This window comes from Theropithecus gelada, chromosome 1 (assembly GCF_003255815.1).
Source record: "Theropithecus gelada isolate Dixy chromosome 1, Tgel_1.0, whole genome shotgun sequence".
Lineage (NCBI taxonomy): Eukaryota > Metazoa > Chordata > Mammalia > Primates > Cercopithecidae > Theropithecus > Theropithecus gelada.
Genome location: NC_037668.1, coordinates 139,310,829 through 139,331,530, shown reverse-complemented (window position 1 = coordinate 139,331,530; position 20,702 = coordinate 139,310,829). Strand labels below are relative to the sequence as shown.

The following is a 20,702-nucleotide window of genomic DNA, read 5'->3' as shown; positions in this document are numbered from 1 at the left end:
GCAGTCAAAGCAGCACTTAGTGGGAAATTTGTAGTATCGAATGCATTTATTAGTAAAGAAGATCTAAAATCAGTAATTTAAGCTTCCACCTTAGGAAACTTAAAAAAAAAAAAAAGCAAATTAAATACAAAGTAAGCAGAATATTATAAATTAGAGCAGAAATCAATAAAATTAAAAATAGGAAATTAAGAGAAAAAAAATCAACAAAACCAAAAGTTGGTTCTTTAAAAAGATCAATGATATTGATAAGCCTCTAGCTAGGCTAAGAAAAAAGAGAGAGGACACAAATTATTAATTTCAGAAATGAAAAAGGGGCCTCATTACAGATCCTATGGACTTTAAAAAGATAATAAAAGAACACTATAAACAACTATATGCCCATATATATATATATATATATATTTTATAACCTAAAAAAAAAAAAATGAACAAACTCCTTGAAATTTCTAAAACTCGCACAAGAAAAAAGTGGAAGGCTCTGAATAGGTTTATATCTATTAAATAAATTGAGTCTATAATTAATAACCTTCCAAAACAGAAAGCACCAGGCCCAGATGGGTTCACTGAGGAATTCTACTAAACATTTGAGGAAGAAATTATACCCAACCTCTGTAATGTTTTAGAGGATAGAAGCAGAGAAAATACTTCCTAACTCATTCTCCAAGGTCAGCATTACCTTAATACCAAAATCTGACAAAGACACTGTGAAAGACAACAACAAGCCATGCATAATGGAATGTACTCATAGTCCTAGCTACTGGGAGGCTGAAGTGGGAGAATCACTTGAACCCGGGAGTCTTAGCCCAGCCTGGGCAACATAGATCCCCTGTCCAAACATGAAAAGAAAAAAACTATAGATCAGTATCTCTCATAAACACAGAAGCAAAAATCCTCAATAAAATATTAGCAAATTGAATCCAATGATGTATACAAGGATTTAAGATCACAGCCAAGTGAGACTTTTTTTTTTTTTTGAGACAGAGTCTTGCTCTGTCGCCCAGGCTGGAGTGCAGTGGCATGAACTCGGCTCACTGCAAGCTCTGCCTCCTGGGTTCACGCCAGTCTCCCATCTCAGCCTCCCAAGTAACTGGGACCACAGGTGCCCGCACCACCACCACACCCAGCTAATTTTTTTGTATTTTTAGTAGAGACGGGATTTCACCATGTTAGCCAGGATGGTCTCAATCTCCTGACCTCGTGATCCACCTGCCTTGGCCTCCCAAAGTGCTGGGACTACAGGTGTGAGCCACCGCACCTGGCCCCAAGTGAGATTTATCTGAAGTATGCAAGGCTGATTCAACATTTGAAAATTAATTAATATAAGTCAGGCGTGGTGGCTCATGCCTGTAATCCCAGCATTTTGGGAGGCTGAGGTGGGTAGATGATTTGAGGTCAGGAGTTCAAGACCAGCCTGGCCAACACAGTGAAACCCTGTCTCTACTAAAAAGTTATCCAGGCATGGTGGCATGTGCCTGTAGTCCCAGCTACCCAGGAGGCCGAGGCAGGAGAATGCTTGAAGCTGGGAGGTGGAGGTTGCAGTGAGCCGAAATCGTGCCACTGCATTCCAGCCTGGAAAAAAGGGAAAGACCCCATCAAAAAAAAAAAAAAAAAAGGAAAAAAAAAGAAAATTAATTAATATAATCCATCACATCGGTAGGCTAAAGAAGAAAAATCATATGATCAGATTGATAGAGGCAAAGTATTTGACAAAATTCAACACTCATTCATGATAAAAACTCTCAGTAAACTAGGAATAGACAACTTTCCCAACCTGATAAACCAAAAAAAATCTACAAAAAAACCCCATGTCAAATATCATATTTAATGGTGAGAAACTAGAAGTTTTCCCACTAAGATCAGGAATAAGGCAACGATGTCCTCTCTTATCACTCTTTTCAACATCATACTGGAAGTCCTAGCTAATGCAATAAGACAAGAAAGAGGAATAAAAGGTAGAATTGGGAATAAAAAAAAAAAATGTCTGTTTTAGGCGGGTGACACGACTGCCTATGTAGACAATCTGAAAGAACTGACAAAAAAAAAAAAAAAAAAAAAAAAATCCCTGGAACTAATAAGTGACTACAGCAAAGTTGCAGGATACAAAGTTAACATACAAAAGTCAGCTGCTTTGTCATATACCAACAATAAACAAGTATGATGTGAAATTAAAAATATAGCACAGTATCATTTACCTTAATACTCCCAAAATGAAATACTCAAGTATAAATCTAACAAATATGTACAAGATCTATATGAGCAAAACTCTGATGAAACAAATCAAAGAACTAAATAAGAGATATTTCATGTTCATGGATAAGAAGACACAACACTGTCAAGATACTAGTTCTTCTCAACTTGATCTATAAATTCAATGCGATACAAGTCAAAATCCCGGCAAGTTGTTTTATGGATATTGACAAAATGATTCTAAAGTCTATATTGAAAGGCAAAAGACCTACTATAGACAACACAATATTGAAGTAGAAGAACAAAGTTGAATGGCTGATGCTATTCAACTTTGAAACATACTATAAAGCTATAGTAACCAAGACAGCGTGGTAGTGGCAAAGAATAAAATAAAATAGATCAATGGAACAGAATAGAGAGCCCAGAAATAAATCCACATAATCAATTATCTTCAACAAATGGGCAACAGTGGAGAAAAGTCAGTCTTTTCAATGAATGGTGCTGCAACAACTGGACACTCACATACAAAACAAAACAAAAAAAGAATCTAGAGAAAAACTTTACACCTTTCACAGAGAGAATCACAAACATAGATGTAAAATCCAAAACTATAAAACTCCTAGAAAGTAACACAGGAAAAAAAATCTAGATGACTTTGGTTTTACGACAACACTTTAAATATGACACCAAAGGCATGATCCATGAAAGAATGAAATGATGAGCTGAACTTCATTAAAATTAAAGACTTCTGTTTGGTTAAAGATGTAAAGAGAATGAAAAGACAAGCCACAGACTGGGAGAAAATATTTGTAAAATATACATCTGATAAGGAACTGCTTTCCAAAATATACAAAGAACTCTTAAAACCCAACAATACGAAAACAAACAATTGGATTAAAAAATGAGCCAAGGATCTTAACAGACACCTCACCAAAGAAGATATACAGATGGCAGATAAGCATATGAAAAGATGCTCAATGAGGAAATGTATATGTCATCAGGGAAATGCAAATTTAAATAATAAGATACCACAACAAACCTATTAGAATTGCCAAAATCCAGAACACTGACAATACCAAATGCTGATGAGGATGTAGTGCAACAGGAAATCCCATTCACTGCTGATGGAATGCAAAATGGTACAGCCACTTTAGAACACAGCTTGTCAGTTTCTTATATAACTAAGCATACTCTTACCATATGATCCAGCAATTACACTCCTTGGTATTTACCCAAAGGAGCTGAAAACTTACGGCTACACAAAAACCTGCACACAGATGTTTATGGCACCTTTATTCGTAATTGCCAAAATTCGAAAGCAACCAAGATGCCTTTCAGTTTGTCAATGAGTAAATAAACTGTGGTACATCCCAACAATGTAATATTATCCAATGCTAAAAAGAAATGAGCTATCAAGCCATGAAAAGACATGAAAGAAACTTAAATGTATACTAGTAAGTGAAAGAAACCAACATAAAAAGGTTATATACTGTATGACTTCAAATATATGACAGTCTGCAAAAGACAAAACTATGAAAACAGTAAAAAGATCAGTGATTTCCAGGGGCTCAGGGGAAGGGATAAAAAGGTGAAACACAGATGATTTTTAGGGCAGCGAAACTACTCTATATGATACATAATGGTAGATACATGATATTATACATTTGTCAAAACTCTTAAAATGTTCCACACCCTTAAACACATTAATGTGAACTATGGTCTTTAGGTGAAATGATGTGTTAATGAAGGTAATGACTGTAACAAATATACCACTCTGGTGGGAGATAATAGGGGGAGACTACACAGGTGTGGGGTCAGGAAGTATATGGGAAATATCTGTATCTTCTTCTCAATTTTGCTATGAACCTAAAACCTCTCTAAAGAAAAAAGTGTACTGAATCAAAAATCAAATATAACAAGGATCGATAAAAATATCACTATGTAGACATAGCGTAGTAGTACTTAGCTTCTGGCTCCCTTTGCTTATGGATCTCTCTCAAACTCACACACACAACACCTGTTCAAATATAACATATTAGCTTTGTTTTTACTTCTACTATTTAAAAGAAAGAATTAAAAACAAGTGTCTTCTTTGTGAAAAGAATAAGTCTTTGCTCTTATCACATTTTCAGTCTTTCATATAAAAATATTCATCTGCCTCAAGAAGCCAAAGGTGTGAGAAATTTTATACTGCAAGGATAACTAACAATATATCATTGGCTGGGCATGGTGACTCAAGTCTGTAATCTTAGCACTTTGGAAGGCCAAGGTGGGAGGATCATTTGAGCCCAGGAGTTCGAGACCAGCCTAGGTAACACAGTGAGACTCCATTTCTATAAAACCAATAAAAAATATATTAGCTGGGAGTGGTGGTACATGCCTATAGTCTCAGCTACTTGGGAGACTGAGGTGGGAGGACTGCCTGAGATTGGGAGGTTAAGGCTGCAGTGAGCCATAATGGCACCACTATACTCCAGCCTGGACAACAGAGTGATACTTTTTCTCAAAAAAATAAATAGGCCAGGCGCAGTGGCTCATGCCTGTAATCCCAGCACTTTGGGAGGCCGAGGGCAGATCACTTGAGGTCAGGAGTTTGAGACCAGTCTGGCCAACATGGTGAATCCCCGTCTCTACCAAAAATACAAAAAATTAGCTGGGTGTGGTGGCATGCGCCTGTAATCCCAGCTACTTGGGAGGCTGAGGTGGAAGAATCACTGGAACCCAGGAGGTAGAGGCTACAGTGAGCTGAGATCGTGCCACTGCACTCCAGCCTGGATGACAGAGTGAGACTCTGTCTCAAATAACATAAATAAATAAATAAATAAATAAATAAATATTAAATAAAAAATGTGATTGAGGAACACAGAATGCTATACACAGACACACAACTGACAAGACTTTTCCTTAAAATAACATCAACTGCAAAAGAACACTGTGAATATTTTCACAGATTATGTTATAAACATTTTTATTTATAAAGATCGTATCGGCCGGGTGTGGTGGCTCACGCCTGTAATCCCAGCACTTTGGGAGGCCAAGGTGAAGTTAGGAGTTGGAGACCAGCCTGGTCAGCCCAGTGAAACCCCATCTCTATTAAAATTACAAAAAAAATTAGCTGGGCGTAGTGGTGCATGCCTGTAATCCCAGCTACTCAGGAGGCTGAAGCAGGAGAAAAGCTTGAATCCGGAAGGTGGAGGTTGCAGTGAGCCGAGATCGACCCACTGCACTCCAGCCTGGGCAACAGAGCGAGACTCAGTCTCTAAATAAATAAATGAAAATAAAGATCCTATCTATCCCAAGCCAAAATAGTTTTCATTTTCCAAAAAGGAAATGAAACAATACATTATTAGACTATGATTCAAACTAAAAAATTTATTTAATCTAATTTTCAAACTCATTACATTTTTAAGAGTTCAGCTATAAGGAAAATTTTCCAATATAATACTTACACTTATTTCAGTTTAGGCTTAGATTTCTCAGTGTCTAATCACTAAGTACTTAGCAAGTGAATACCTGTTTCTAGTCTCTGAAAAGAAATAAAATTTCTTCTAACCATATAAGCTAGCCAGGACATCATAACTGTTGAACTGACTAATGATAGCAGAATATGCTGAGGTTACTAAATAAAAGCCTTCATAGTTACCCAAGTTATTAACAGCCAAACATTCAGAATTTCACAGAACATATGCAAGAATGTTTGAGCTCTTAAAATAGCAGAATAATAAGAACTCAGACACAAGACAAAGCTCAAGAAAAAGATCTGTTAAGTCTTTTCTTTTTTTTATAACTTTTATTTTTAGGCTTTGTTGGAAATAGTACCTCTTAAAACCTACACGGTGATAAACCTACACGGCCCTAGAAAAATTTTCAACCTTAATAACATAAAATACATTGAGTTTTTAAACAAAGAGCCAAGATACTCAGAACAATTCTTACCACTTGGATAAGAAATTCTACTGGAAAACCACCTAATGTTTCAGTGTCAGAGCCAGAAATTTTACTTCTCCACGGCGACTGTCCCAATAAAGGATCATTATCCTGTGAGAATAAAAGGGAATTATTTAATCATTGACTATTCAGAGGAAGAAACTTATTTTTTTATTTTATTTTTTTAAACAGAGTCTCGCTCTGTTGCCAAATGTGATCTCAGCTCACTGCAACCTCTGACTCCTAGGTTCAAGTGATTCTCCTGCCTCAGCCTCCCAAGCAGCTGGGATTACAGGTGCGCACCACCATACCCAGCTAATTTTTGTATTTTTGTATTTTTAGCATTTCACCATGTTGGTCAGCTGGTCTCAAACTCCTGACCTCATGATCTGCCTGCCTCGGCCTCCCAAAGTGCTGGGATTACAGGCGTGAGCCACTGCGCCCAGCCAGGAAGTATCTTACTTTTAGAAAAACAGAAAATTCTGTTATAATTAATATTATATTAAAATCCAATAAAAAGGAAAATATTTCTGGAGGTGAAGCAACTATTTATGTTATTTAATATTTTCAATTCAAAACAGTGTGCGTATCTTTTGAAGTTGTAATAGATGTGTATTTCTTAAGAATATAGTTCACCTTCGTAATAATCAATTAAATTATTGATAATATTTCTAAAATATACTTACCATAATTGGTGACTGGAGAGGAGGAGTATAATGTAACCGTGGTGGGGTCATAAAAAATCGAGAAGGCCGCTGTTTTTGTCCAAAGGCAGCAATTGGCATTGTCTCATGAGGCTCATTACTCTGAGAAAACAGATTAATCCACAAAACTTAAAGAAATTTACCATCATTTAAGCTTTATAATTATTGTATTTCAGCTTGAGATATATATTCGTGCATATTCTATGATTCATATAGAATTTATTACTATTTAATTATTTATAGAGTAGCATATTAGTCTATACAGATCAAAGGCTAGAACTTAAAACAGAGTATGAAAACACTACTTTGCTGCCAAAAGGATGAACCTCCAGAAGACAAAAAGAAATTTAAAAAAAGGGGGGGGGTCAAAATAGTTCAGAGAATCAAAGATTATTATTAAAGTTTTCTATGGCCACCTTTGGTTATCTGCATTTAGACTTTCTGAATATATCCTACAATAATTAAAAATCAATTCTTATTTAGCCAGGGAGAAATATTTGGGTGACCTCATAAAAACAGTTAAATTAATTAAACAGAGAAGCAATTTACTTTTTTTTTGAGACCAAGCTTCACTCTTGTTGACCAAACTGGAGTACAATGGCGCGATTTGGGCTCACTGCAACCTCCACCTCCTGGGTTCAAGCAATTCTTCTGCCTCAGCCTCCCAAGTAGCTGGGATTACAGGCGCGCACCACCACGCCTGGCTAACTTTTTGTATTTTTAGTAGAAATGGGGTTTCACCATGTTAGCCAGGCTGGTCTCGAACTCCTGACCTCAGGTGATCCACCCACCTCGGCCTGCCAAAGTGCTGGGATTATAGGCATGAGCCACCGTGCCCAGCCAATTTACTTTTTTTGAAAGGAGAGTTTAAAGATTTAATCCTTTAATGTAAAAACTTAAGAGTAGTGTACTCTGTTCTACATTTAGTTCCAACTTTCTTTCTCTCCTATTGTGGAGAGATATCAAGCAATATTGTATTTCTGCACTAAGGATATATATATTTTAGGAAATATATTTACAAAGACAGACATACATATATAAAAATACATTCTAGGCAGAGGTTGCAGCGAGCCGAGTTCACGCCACTGCGCTCCAGCCTGGGCGACAGAGCAAGACTTCGTCTCAAAAAAAAAAAAAGATCTCGATTCTAGTCTCAGCCTAATAGGAAACCAGATCTAGAGCCTTGAATAAACTACGCAACTGTACTTATGTCTGAGTTTCATCATGCAAAAGCGAAGGTAATTAACACCCATCCTGCATACCTCTGAAAATAAAACAGGAGAACAAATAAGTACAAATGTTACTTCATACTTTAAAAATAATTTTGCAAAAGGACTATACTTTAACCTAACAGCTGCAATGAAAATGTTATGTAGCTTCTTCTCCAAGGTTATTTAGTCAGGACTCATCAGTTTGGTTATACTAAAGTGCCGTGTCGTTAAGGTCCAACAGAGAAATTCTAGTTCCTGGAAAATGGAAGACTTAAGTATAGTTCCGAACCAGGGGTCTAGCAGATAGGGCTCGGGGCCCCTAAGGATCTCTTCCTCTGTGAGCTAAAGTCTTGATTCTATCATAAAACACGATTTCTAAGAAAACTCTATATAACACATTTAACAGGCATAAAACACAAATGTATTATGAAATACTACTTACGAGAACTTCATAGTCAGGGATGGTATGGGTTCCAAGCCCTGTCCTATCAAAAGTTACTCTATAAGTAGCATTAAGAGTATCCACAGCATCTATTTGTCCAGTGAACAAACCATCATGAACACCACGTAATCGTGCTGAGAAAAGAACAAAGGCATTATGATGTGTGGGAGATACAAAGAAGAGTCAAATATAAAACTGTTCCAAGCATGAAATTTAAATCATAGTACAGTATTTTGTCTATTAGAGTTTCAAAACAAGCATGCACTTTATTTTTGGCTTAGAGAAACAGCAAAGATTTTTTGAAACAAAAACCAAAACTATATATGATGATCCCTAATTTCACATATGAATAAAATTATATTACTCCCAAATTAAGAGAAAAATATTTTAAATAATTTAACTGCAAAAAAAACAATAAAAGAACTTTGGTCATTAAACTCATGAGTGAAGCACCAGGAGTAGTTCAATTTAAAAAAAAAAGACAAAGATTTTGTGTAGAAAAGAATTAAAGAATTTAATACAGCAGGCCTGAGACTGCTATACTTAGGAAAACCTCCTTGCAAGGTTGGCCTTTGTCTGGTATCTGGGAACTTTGATTTCAGAAGTGTTCCCACTGTTCCCTAATTAATAATGGTGGTTTACTGTGTCTAGATTGTGCAGACGATGTGGTTAATGCTGGATACCTGCTTTCCCTCTAGAAGACTGGAATTTTAGTATGTACTAGGCAAAAGTTGCCTACATACTCAGCCCCCAGTAGAAACTCTGGTCACTGAGTCTAATGAGCTTCCCTGGTAGACAACACTTATAAGCGTTGTGACAACTTGTCTCTGGGGGAATTTAAAAAGTCTTGCATGACTCTATTGGGAGAGGACTTTTGAAAACTTGCCCATGGTTTCCTCTGGACTTTGCCCCAGGCACCTTACTCTTTTGCCAATTTTGTTTTGTATCCTTCACTGTAACAAATGTTACCCATGAGTACATGTACTGAGTACTCTGAGTCTTTCTAGTGAATCACTAAAACTAGTAGTCTTGGAACTGATGACACAGATGAACTCTGTCACTATTATTTAAGTCCAGCCTAAAATAACATCAGAGAAATCCAAACAAACATCCAACATGAGTAAAAAATTTAAGAACAGCAGCATCAATGGCTTTAAACTGGGCAAACTAATATATTTTAGACTAACCAAATAGTATAATACACAACATTTTAATAGAACACAGAAATACACAATGCAAAACTGTTTAAAATAAAAGGATCAATTGATAAAAACACAACTGTAGAGGATGAAAATCTCTCTCAGTTTCTGACAGATCCTTTAAGGGAAAAGTAAACATGGATACAGAAGATGTGAATAATGAAGCTGAATAAACAAATATAAACATAGAAAAGGACTACTAGTTATGGTGGCATGAAGAGGCTGGTAATTCCTCTCCACAAAAAACAAGTACGAATGAGATTGTCATGAGATTGTCAAAAACCATTCCAGGGTACTGGAAATGGATCAAATGTAGAAAACAAGAAACGTTTATTGTTGAAAAAGTGCTAGAGCTTCAAGTTAGGGCAGGGGGACTCAGTGGCCTTTTTGTATGAGGTTATTCACATACCCACTACTACCATCAACGTGGTTGATGAGAATGGTTTTATTAGTTCAGGGTTGGTCACAAAAACCAGCCAGAATTTTGGTTGGTCATGAAAGACAGTCAGAAATTTAACAGGGAGGTCCTGGAAACTAGAGAGCTATAAAAGGGTGGAAATAAGCTCTCTCTACCATCCCTGGCTAACTGGGTTACTACGCAAATGGATGGGGAAGATCTAATAGTCTGGCAAAAAGTCAAAGCTAAAGATGACTTGAAAACTAGCAGCAACTTTGTATATACGTTCTCCAACTCACATATAAATCAATGTGAGGCTTTTCCCAATCAAGATGTTTGAGCATAACCTCTGTTCAAATCATTAGGTGACCATTAAGTTATTATTATTATTTTGAGATGGGAGTCTCGTTCTGTTGCCCAGGATGGAATGCAGTGGCATGATCTCAGCTCACTGCAACCTCCGCCTCCTGGGTTCAAGCGATTCTCCTGCCTCAGCCTCCTGAGTAGCTGGGATTACAAGTGCCCGCCACCACACTCGGCTAATTTTTTTTTTTTTGTATTTCTAGCAGAGACAGGGTTTCACTATGCTGGCTAGGCTGGTCACAAACTCCTGACATCAGGTGATCCACTCGCCTCAGACTCCCAAAGTGTTGGGATTACAGACATGAGCCACTGCACCCAGCCCTGACCACTAAATTATATGCAGACACAGGCACAACTCTTTGGAAACCAAGTTTAATAATAAATATAAGAATAAAAACATGAAGCAAGACATCAGTATTTGCATAGCCAAGTTATTAAAGCAAATCCAACTCTCCAAAAAATCAGAATACATAGTTGCTATATTATCTGAAATATCAAGTTTTCCACCAAAAATTACTAGACATGTAAAGAAGTAGGAAAGTACGGCTCTTAATCAAGAAAAGTACAGTAATAAATTGATAGAGATAATATATTTAGCAAAGACTTAAAAAGCAGCTGTTATAAATATATTCAAAGAATTAAAGGAAGCTGGGCGCAGTGGCTCATGCCTGTAATCCCAGCACTTTGGGAGGCCCAAGTAGGTGGATCACTGGAGCTCAGGAGTTCAAGACTAGCCTGTGCAACATGGTAAAACCCCATCTCTACAAAAACATACAAAAACATTAGCCAGATGTAGTGGCATGTGCCTGTAGTCCCTGGAGGCTGAGGTGGGAGGAATGCTTGAGCCCACGAGGTAGAGATTGCAGTGAGCCAAGGTCATACCATACCACTGCACCCCAGCCTGGAAGACAGAGCAAGACTCTCAAAAACAAAAAACAAACAAAAAACAAAAAACAAAAAAAAAGTTTGTGTATGTATGCACTTTTTTTCCTATTCATTTCTATTTTTTGAAAAATTTATTTGATAAATAAAATTTTTATTTATTTTCCATTTACTCCTTTAGATAACCTACAGAAAATCCCAGATAACCTGGAATTATTGTTCATTTTACGAAGATTACTTTCAGGACAGTTCAGATTCTTATAATTTCTTAACAAATCAATGATTTTAATATCTTTTTTAACACTCTCATTTCTCCAGGGGTGAACAACTGTGGCTTAAGTATCACATCTCAAACAACTTCCTATATACTGTAGCTAAAGTATCATGTCTAGACATTTTTCCAAACTTCTCTACTATTCAAATTTTCCATTACTTTGAATACCCAGTGCATCTGTCAAACTCTTGTGCTTCTAACTCTGTATATGACAATCACAAAGTCCAGTCACTTTTTACCTGCCAGATTCTTTGTTCCTACAGCAAAATCCCTAATAGAGTGACTTTTTTATTCTTTTTGCTCGTTTTTGAGGAATAATCTACTACTCTTTGTTTACTAAAATATTTTCTAAAGAAGGAATATGCTTAATTAAATTCTGTTGTGGTCAGAGAAATTCTCTATATGATTTCAATCTTTCAAAATTTATTGACATTTTTTAATGGGCCAGTATATGGTATATGTTGATAAACAAGTTATTTGCATATATATTCTGCAGTTGTTGAGTGTAGTATTCTAAAAATATTATTTAGATCAAGATAATTGATAGTGTTGTTGAGATCCTCTATATGTGTATATACATGTTTTGGCTTCTTCTACCTATTAATTATTCGAAGTGAGGTGTTAAAACCTACAACTACATTGTGGATTTGTCTATTTCTTTCTTTAGTTATCTCAACTATTGCTTTCATGTATTTTGAAGCTCTATTGTTAGGTATATAGTATATACATACATAATATTAGGATTGGTATATCTTTCTGATGAATGGGCCATTTTTATCATTATGAAGTACTTCTCTCTGACAATACTGTCTTGATACCTATTTTTCTCTAATGTTAAAATAGCCACTTTAGCTTTCTTCCAGTTACTATTTGCACTGCATATCTTTTTCATCTTTTCACTTTCAACCTGTCTATGATTTTATATTTTAAGTATAACTCTTGAAGACAGCATATAGATGAGTCTTACTTTTTTTAAAATCCAGTCTCATAATCTTTACTTTTTTTTTCTTTGAGACAGAGTCTCACTGTTGCCCAGGCTAGAGTGCAGAGTGCAATGGGTGTGATCTTGGCTTGCTGCAACTTCTGCCTCCCAGGTTCAAGTGATTCTCCTGCTTCAGCCTCCTGAGTAGCTGGGATTACAGGCGTACGCCACCACACCCGGCTAGTTTTGTATTTTTAGTGTAGACGGGGTTTTACCATGTTGGCCAGGCTGGTCTCAAACTCCTGACCTCAAGTGATCTGCCTGCCTTGGCCTCCCAAAGTGCTGGGATTACAGGCGTGAGCCACCATGCCTGGTCAATCCTTACTTTTTAATTGAAGTGGTTTTCTTTTTTTTTTTTCCTAAAGAGACAAAGTCTAGCTCTATTACCCAAACTGGAGTGCAGTGGCATGATCATAGCTCACTGTAGCCTAGAACTCCTGTGCTCAAGTGATCCTCTCATCTCAGCCTCCTGAGTAGCTGGGACTACAGGTGCCCACTACCATGCTTGACCTTTTTTTAAATTTTTGTAGAGACAGGGTCTCACTATGTTGGGAAAAAGCTAAGTGTTAGGAAAAAAGCTGAGGCAGGGCTTGCATGTCTGACATAATGTCCCCTAGAATGTGTCTAGACTTGCTGGCTTTCTTCTAACCCTCCTAGGCTCCTAGATTGTATTCTTGTTATCTCAAGTAGCAGAACATGTTCTATATAAATGCTAAGCCGTCACAGCTGTAGATCATGTGCCTGCCTTTTTGACCCCCACATTCTCACCACCTGTTTCTTTGTTGGATTACCAATAAACAGCAAGGGCTCCCAGAGCTTGGGGCCTTCACAGCCTCCACAATTGCGATCGGCCCCTGGTCCCACTTTCTTTCTCAAACTGTCTTTTTTCTCAATCCTTTGATTCAGCCGGACTTCATTGTCCCCACGACCTGGTGTTGGGTCTTATCACCGCAACACACTATGTAGCCGAGGCTAGTCCCAAACTCCTGGGCTTAAGTGATCCTCCTGCCTTGGCCTCCCCAAAGTACTGGGATTACAGGTGTGAGCCAGTGTGCTTGGCAGAAGTGTTTATAGTTCACTGGCATTTAATATAACAATAGGATAGCTAGACTTAAGTCTACCACCTTGCTATTTTCTATTTATCCCATTTGGGTTTTTTGTTGTTGTTCCTTGTCCCTTCTTTCCTGCCATCTTTTTTTAAAATCAGATAATTTTTTTTTTTTTTTTGAGACAAGGTCTCACTCTGTCCAGGCTAGAGTGCTGTGGTATAATCACTTCTCCCTGCAGTTGAGACTCAGGTAATTCTCCCACCTCAGCCTTCCAAGGAACTGGAACTACAGAAGTACATCACCACACCTGACCAATTTTTGTATTTTTTGTAGAGACAGGGTTTCACCATGTTGCCAGGCTGGTCTCAAACTCCTGGGCTCAAGTGATTGGCTTGCCTCGGCCTCCCAAAGTGCTGGAATTACAGGCATGAGCCACTGCACCTGGCCAAATTCAGTATTTAAAAAATCAAATTCTCTTTTGACTTTTTAGCTATACTTCTCTGCATTTGTTTTGTGTTTTTTTTTTTTAAAAAAAAGGCAGTTCCCAAACCTGCAGCATTACTTTGAAACTTGTCAGACACGCAAATTCCCAGGCCCTATCCCAGACCTTCTGAATCAGAAACTCAGAGGTAGAGCCCAGCAATATGTTTTATCAAACCCTTCAGGTGATTCGATTCTGATGCATACTAAAGTTTTTCAGCCACAATGGGCTAGGAACTATAATGCTCACTCTCAACATTACTTTCTTTTTTTTTTTTCTGAGACAGAGTCTCACTCTGTTACCCAGGCTGGAGTGCAGTGGTGCAATCTCAGTTCACTGCAACCTCCGCCTCCTGGGTTCAAGTGATTCTCATGCCTCAGCCTCCTGAGTAGCTAGGATTACAGGCGTGCATCACTATTCCCAGCTAATTTTTGTATTTTTAGTAGAGACAAGTGATCCACTTGCCTTGGCCTCCCAAAATGCTGGGATTACAGGCGTGAGCCACTACGCCTGGCCTTTACTTTCTACTAAATTAATACTGTGTGTTCATACATAAAATTTAAGAACTTGGCAACACAATAATTTCATTTTATTCATATATTTATTCATTTCTGGTGTTCTATGGTCCTTTCTGTAGATTCTAGTTTATATACGATATCATGTAATGTAAAAAAAGTTCCTTTCAGTCTGAAGAACTTTTTTGGCATTACTCCTAGCATTTTTTCTGATATGAAGTTGGCTGCCATCCATATCAGTGCTCCTCTTACATAATATGCTGTTTTTCTGTGACTACTTTTAAGAGTTTCTCTGAAGATTTTCTGTGTTGTGTCTAATGATGGGTTTTGTGTATACGTGGGTATCCTGCTTGGGGTTCAGAGTACCTTAGATCTATACTTCTGGAAAAATTTCAGCTTTTGTTTTGTCTAATATTTTTTATGTGCCAATGCTTCTCTGTCTTTATGGGGACCACAATTACACATATGTTATCTTGCTTAATACTGTCTCAGGGGGATCTGAGAGTCTATTTTTTTTTTTTTTTCATTTTTTTCCTACCTGTTTTCATACTTGGATAATTTCTACTGATACATTCTCAAGTTCACCAACCCATTCTTTTACTGTTTCCAATTTGCTTTTAAGCTCATTCACAAGTTTTTCTTTTCAAATATTATACTTTTCAGTTCTAAATTCATTTTCTTTATCTGAAAAATGTCCATTTATTCACTCAGATTTCCTGTGTTCATTATATTTATATTTACATTTAAGTTCATGAACATGTCTTATGATAGCTATTTTGAAGTCATTGTCTGCTAATCCCAACATCTGAGTCATCTCAGAGTCTATCTCTATTGATGACATTTTTATTGACTATGGAATTGTCTTTTTTTTCCCCACAAGTATAGCAATTTTTTATTGTATGCTGCATAGGGTATTGAATTTTTTTCTTGTAGGCAAAAAAAATTACTGGCAGATCCTTTTGATCCTGTCACACTTGCTTTTTGTGTGGGTTGGTCTGTTTCAGTTATGAACTTATTTAGAGCATGTTTACTCCTTAAGGAGGCCCTGTGAACTTGATACAATTTCCATAAGTCACAACATATCATTATTCTTTTGATTTTTTTCAACCATTTACAAATAAAAAAAGTATTCTAGGCTCACAAACTATACATAAATGGGTGGTAGCCTAGATTTGGCCGACAGGCCATAAGTTTACTGACCTCTGCACTAGCCCAAAGAGAAAATGTAAAACATTGCTTTAAAAAAGCCCTAGGCTAGGCCAGGGGCGGTGGCTCACACCTGTAATCCCAGCACTTTGGGAGGCCAAGGTGGGTGGATTACGAGGTCAGGAGTTCGAGACCAGCCTGGCCAACATGGTGAAACCCCGTCTCTACTAAAAATACAAAATACGTTGGGCGAAAATACAAAATATGTTGGGCATGGTGCCGTGTGCCTGCAGTCCCAGTTACTCGGGAGCCTGAGGCAGGAGAGTCACTTGAACGTGGGAGGCGGAGGTTGCAATGAACCGAGATTGAGCCACTGCTCTCTAGCCCGGCGACAGAGCAAGACTCTGTCTCAAAAAAAAAAAAAGAAAAGAAAAAAAAGGAAGAAAAAGAAAAAAAAGCTCTAGGCTGGGTGCAGTGGCTCATGCCTGTAATCCTAACACTTTGGGAGGCCAAGGCGGACAGAAGATCACTTGAGGTTGGGAGTTTGAGACCAACCAGCCTGGCCAACTTGGTGAAATCTCATCTCCACTAAAAAAATTACAAAAATTAGCCAGGCGTGGTGGTGGATGCCTGTAATCCCAGTTACTCAGGAAGCTGAGGCAGGAGAATTGCTTGAACCCTGGAGGCGGAGGTTGTAGTAGGCCAAGATCGCACCATTGCACTCCAGCCTGGGCAACAGAGCAAGACTTTGTCTCAAAAAACAAAAACAAAAATAAAAAACACAACACACAAAACAGCTCTAGTAGTTTTCTCACATTTTGCTACAGCCTGTCTAACCTATTCACCACTGTAACAAGAGTACTTACATAAAAACACTATCTAAGATTTTCAGTCTTGTCAAATAATATCACCAGTCCTTAAAATTCTGAAACAATGAATTTTTAAGGATTTCCTAATAAGTCTGAGAGTCATTCGACTCACGTCAGCATTTCTCTGGCATAAATCAGTATGTCAGCATTAGTACTTATACTAGACTTTATTGCTGTAGTTATTTATATGGAGTTTTTAGAACTAATATACTTTTCAAATATGCTGTCTACCCATCTCATCCCATTTCCACCTCTATTTCCTGACTAGTTTTAAGACAGGGATCATATCATCTATAATCTGTTGATTACACAGTAAGTTGTCAATATACACTCATTTATTACCAAATCTAGTCTCTCCTAGATAAACTGTGTTAGGATTTCATATGCATAATTTGGTCTCTTCTCTATTTTCTACATTTCCTCTTAATCATTTTTACAATATAATAGAAACATGTACCACTTTTATAGTCAGGAAAAATGACATAAATATGTAACTCCAGGTTCCCTTCCCTCCAAAAACTATTCTCGAATTACTCCGACCATTTTTCAATGGTTGAAGTCCACTTACAATTACTCAGTACAATTACTAGCCTATTCTATCCACTTAATACCTTATTTCTTGTATTACATATATTGTAATTTGCCTTCACCAAGTAATTAAGGATTAACTTAAACCTGAGATTTTGCACTTTCTCTCCATATTATGAGTACACAGAATCACATCTATAAAATGGACAAAATTTACACCCCTAAAAATGTTGAGCAGACTAGTGAATAATTCAGTTTTATTCGATCATTAGAAATGGACTATTTCTAGACCCAAAGTCCAGGAGAACAATGGTGTTTGTGAACTAACCAGACAAGGCTTGTTAGGAAAGGAAAACAAATAATGTAGAAGGAAAATATAGAATAATTTAAAATTTAAAAAATTTATGGCCAGGTGTGGTGATTCATGCCTGTAATCCCAGCACTTTGGGAGACTGAGGCAGGAGGATTGCTTGAGCCCGGGAGGTCGAGGCCACAGTGAGCCAAGATCACGCCACTGCACTCCAGCCTAGGTGACAGAGGGAGACTCGGTCTCAAAAAGAAAAAAAAAACAAAAACAAACTTTAAAATAATACATAGCTATACTTACTCCAATAGATTATTAAATTTCATCTTTGTGGCAGTTGGCTTTAGTTTACATTGTAGTAGATGTTACTTTGAACCAATACACTTTTTCCCAATTACTTTAAAAAATAGATTTCATGCATGAAGAAAGAATAACTTCTATTGTAAACTGCACAGAGCTATAGTTTAAGCTTTCTAAATTTAAAAGCCATTTCTCGAATGGAGATTATCTGGGTTACTTACACCTTCAGAATTTTGTCCCATGTGTACGTGTAAACATATCCTAGTGAAAAATCAAAGTCACTAAGGAAAAAAAAGACCAAGTGATGTGTACTACAGAACTCCTACTCCATCCCTGAGCATCAATCAGGCTCAGAGAGAGGTGAGGGATAGGGATAGGGTGAGGGTTAACGATGTCTATTGTAAATATTTCTTGGTAATTAAAAATGAAATAAAATAAGAACCAAAGAAACAAAAAAGATTACCTTGATTAAAAATTACAAGTCAAAAGAGTAATTAGCTTGTTTTCATTTACCTGTAACTTTCGTTCCAATAACCAGAGGCAAAGGAATTTCATCTGGGAGATCTTTGAATTGTGAAACATCTGCAACTTTCCTTTGTTGTAAGAGCCTTATTTTCTGCCGTTTCTGTTTTAATGCTGATCTCTCTTCCTCAAAAAATGCAGAAGAACATCTAGAATAAATTATAAAAAACATACAAACTGATAACTACCCCATATAAAAACTTAAAATCTTTTTTTTTTTTCTTCTTTTTTTTGAGATAGGGTCTGGCTGTCACCCAGGCTGGAGTGCAGTGGCACAATCTTGGCTCACTGCAACCTCCACCTCCGGCTCAAGCGATTCTGGGCTCCACCTCCTTGGCTCAAGTGCTGGGATTAAAAACTTAAAATCAGCTGGATGCAGTGGCTCACACCTGTAATCCCAGCACTTTGGGAGGCCGAGGTGGGCAGATCAACTGAGGTAAGGAGTTTGAGACCAGCCTGGCCAACATGGTGAAACCCCGTCTCTACTAAAGTACAAAAATTAGCCAGACGTGGTGGCATGCGCCTGTAATCCCAGCTACTCAAGGGGCTGAGGCAGGACAATTGCTTGAACCCGGAGGCAGAGGTTGCAGTGAGCCGAGATTGCGGCACTGCACTCCAGCCTGGGTCTCAAAAAACAAAACATAAAGCAGGTTATTCCTTCCTACAAAGCAAAATAATTTTTTCACCATCCTGTGACGAAATTGTGCCTGGAATCTAGATCTCATAGGGACCAAGTTCAATTTCAATATTCTACCCAAAAGAACATGACATTTTCTCTGTGACCCAGTAAACACACCAATGCAGGAGTTACAGATGAGACCTGCTACTATGTAAACTTTTAATCATGCTTTCTGCCTTAAAAGTATAAATGCTGAATTCCCTTTTATTTCTAGAGCCTATCTTGCTTCCATTTTCAAATCCCAGGATGAAGCAAAGTATTTAAACATCATGTTCATGCCATGTTATGGCTTTCACTTTCAAAGGTACATTATGAGCTCTATTGTCATTTAAGTTGTCTCAAAAACTAAACAAACACGATGAGAAAAAAGGATATAAAGACAAGCAATGTATAAAGTAAATTGTTGTAAGCAATGATGAATAAGGACTGGAATACACATAGATCTTAGCTGATAATATGACTTTTTGTATGATTTCTGAACTTGTTGAATATTGATTCAAGCTGTATATATGGGAAGAATATGAGAAGATAAAGCAAAGGATAATGGGTTACTAGTAAGCTAAGTAGCATCATAAAAACAGACTTGTGGCCTGGTGCGGTGGCTCACAACTGTAATCCCAGCACTTTGGGAAGCCGAGGTGGGCGGATCATGAGGTCAGGAGATTGAGACCATCCTGGCCAATATGGTGAAACCCATCTCTACCAAAAACACAAAAATTAGCTGGGCGTGGCAGTGTGTGCCTATAATCCCAGCTACTCAGGAGGCTGAGGCAGGAGAATCGCTTGAACTCAGGAGATGGAGGTTGCAGTGAGCCAAAATCGTGCCACTGTACTCTAGCCTGGCAACAGAGCGAGACTCCGTCTCAAAAAAAAAAAAAAAAAATACAGTGAGATAGAAGGAATAAGTTCTAGTATTTGACAGTATAGTAGGAAAATTATAGTTAATAATTGACTATTTCTTGTTTTTATTTTTCTTTTACTTTGTTTTTTGTTGACTATTTCCACGTAGTTAGAAGAGAAAAATTATAATGTTCCCAACACAAAGAAAAATGTTTGAGGTAATGGATATCCCAATTACCTTGATTTGATCATTACATATTGTATACATGTACTCCCAAAATATGTATAACTATTATATATCAATTTTAAAAATATACCAAAAAACTCTTCTTGACATTAAACCCAGGACCCATACTATTTCCCTATAGTTGACAATTTTTTTTTTTTTTTTGGAGACGGAGTCTCGCTCTTTGCCCAGGCTGGAGCGCAGTGGTGTGATCTCGGCTCACTGCAACCTCCACCACCTGGGCTCAAGCAATTCTCCTGCCTCAGCTTCTTGAGTAGCTGGGACTACAGGTACACACCACCACACCCAGCTAATTTTTGTATTTTTAGTAGAGATGAGGTTTCATCATATTGGCCAGGCCGCTCTTGAACTCCTGACCTCATGATTCGCCTGCCTTGGCCTCCCAAAGTGCTGGGATTACAGGTGTTAGCCACCGGTGCCCAGCCATTATACTTTTCTTATAGATCCTTCGTTGACACCTTAGACATATACAATCAAAAAATGCATATGTTCCTCTATTTTTCTCAAATAGCCACAATATGCACTGTTGTGTATTTTGCTTTCTTGACACAGCATAGCAATGTTTCCATATTAGTACATAGAAACGGTCTTCTGTTTTTGTTTTACGTTAAATGGTTTCACAGTTTTCTATTATATGGAGTACCATACTATAAT

The 20,702-nt window shown here is 37.5% G+C and overlaps 1 protein-coding gene across 3 annotated transcripts in view; it reads right to left on the bottom strand.

Annotated features, from left to right (window-relative positions):
- LIN9 (lin-9 DREAM MuvB core complex component) overlaps window positions 1–20,702 on the bottom strand; it is an 89,078-nt gene that overhangs the window by 40,140 nt on the left and 28,236 nt on the right. For all 3 annotated transcript variants that reach the window (XM_025393474.1, XM_025393482.1, XM_025393493.1), the window contains 4 exons: window positions 18,274–18,431; window positions 8,472–8,605; window positions 6,801–6,920; window positions 6,124–6,225 (listed from right to left, as the gene is read on the bottom strand). In XM_025393474.1, the coding sequence (XP_025249259.1) occupies window positions 6,124–6,225; window positions 6,801–6,920; window positions 8,472–8,605; window positions 18,274–18,431 (514 nt within the window). The remainder of the gene's footprint in view (window positions 1–6,123; window positions 6,226–6,800; window positions 6,921–8,471; window positions 8,606–18,273; window positions 18,432–20,702) is intronic.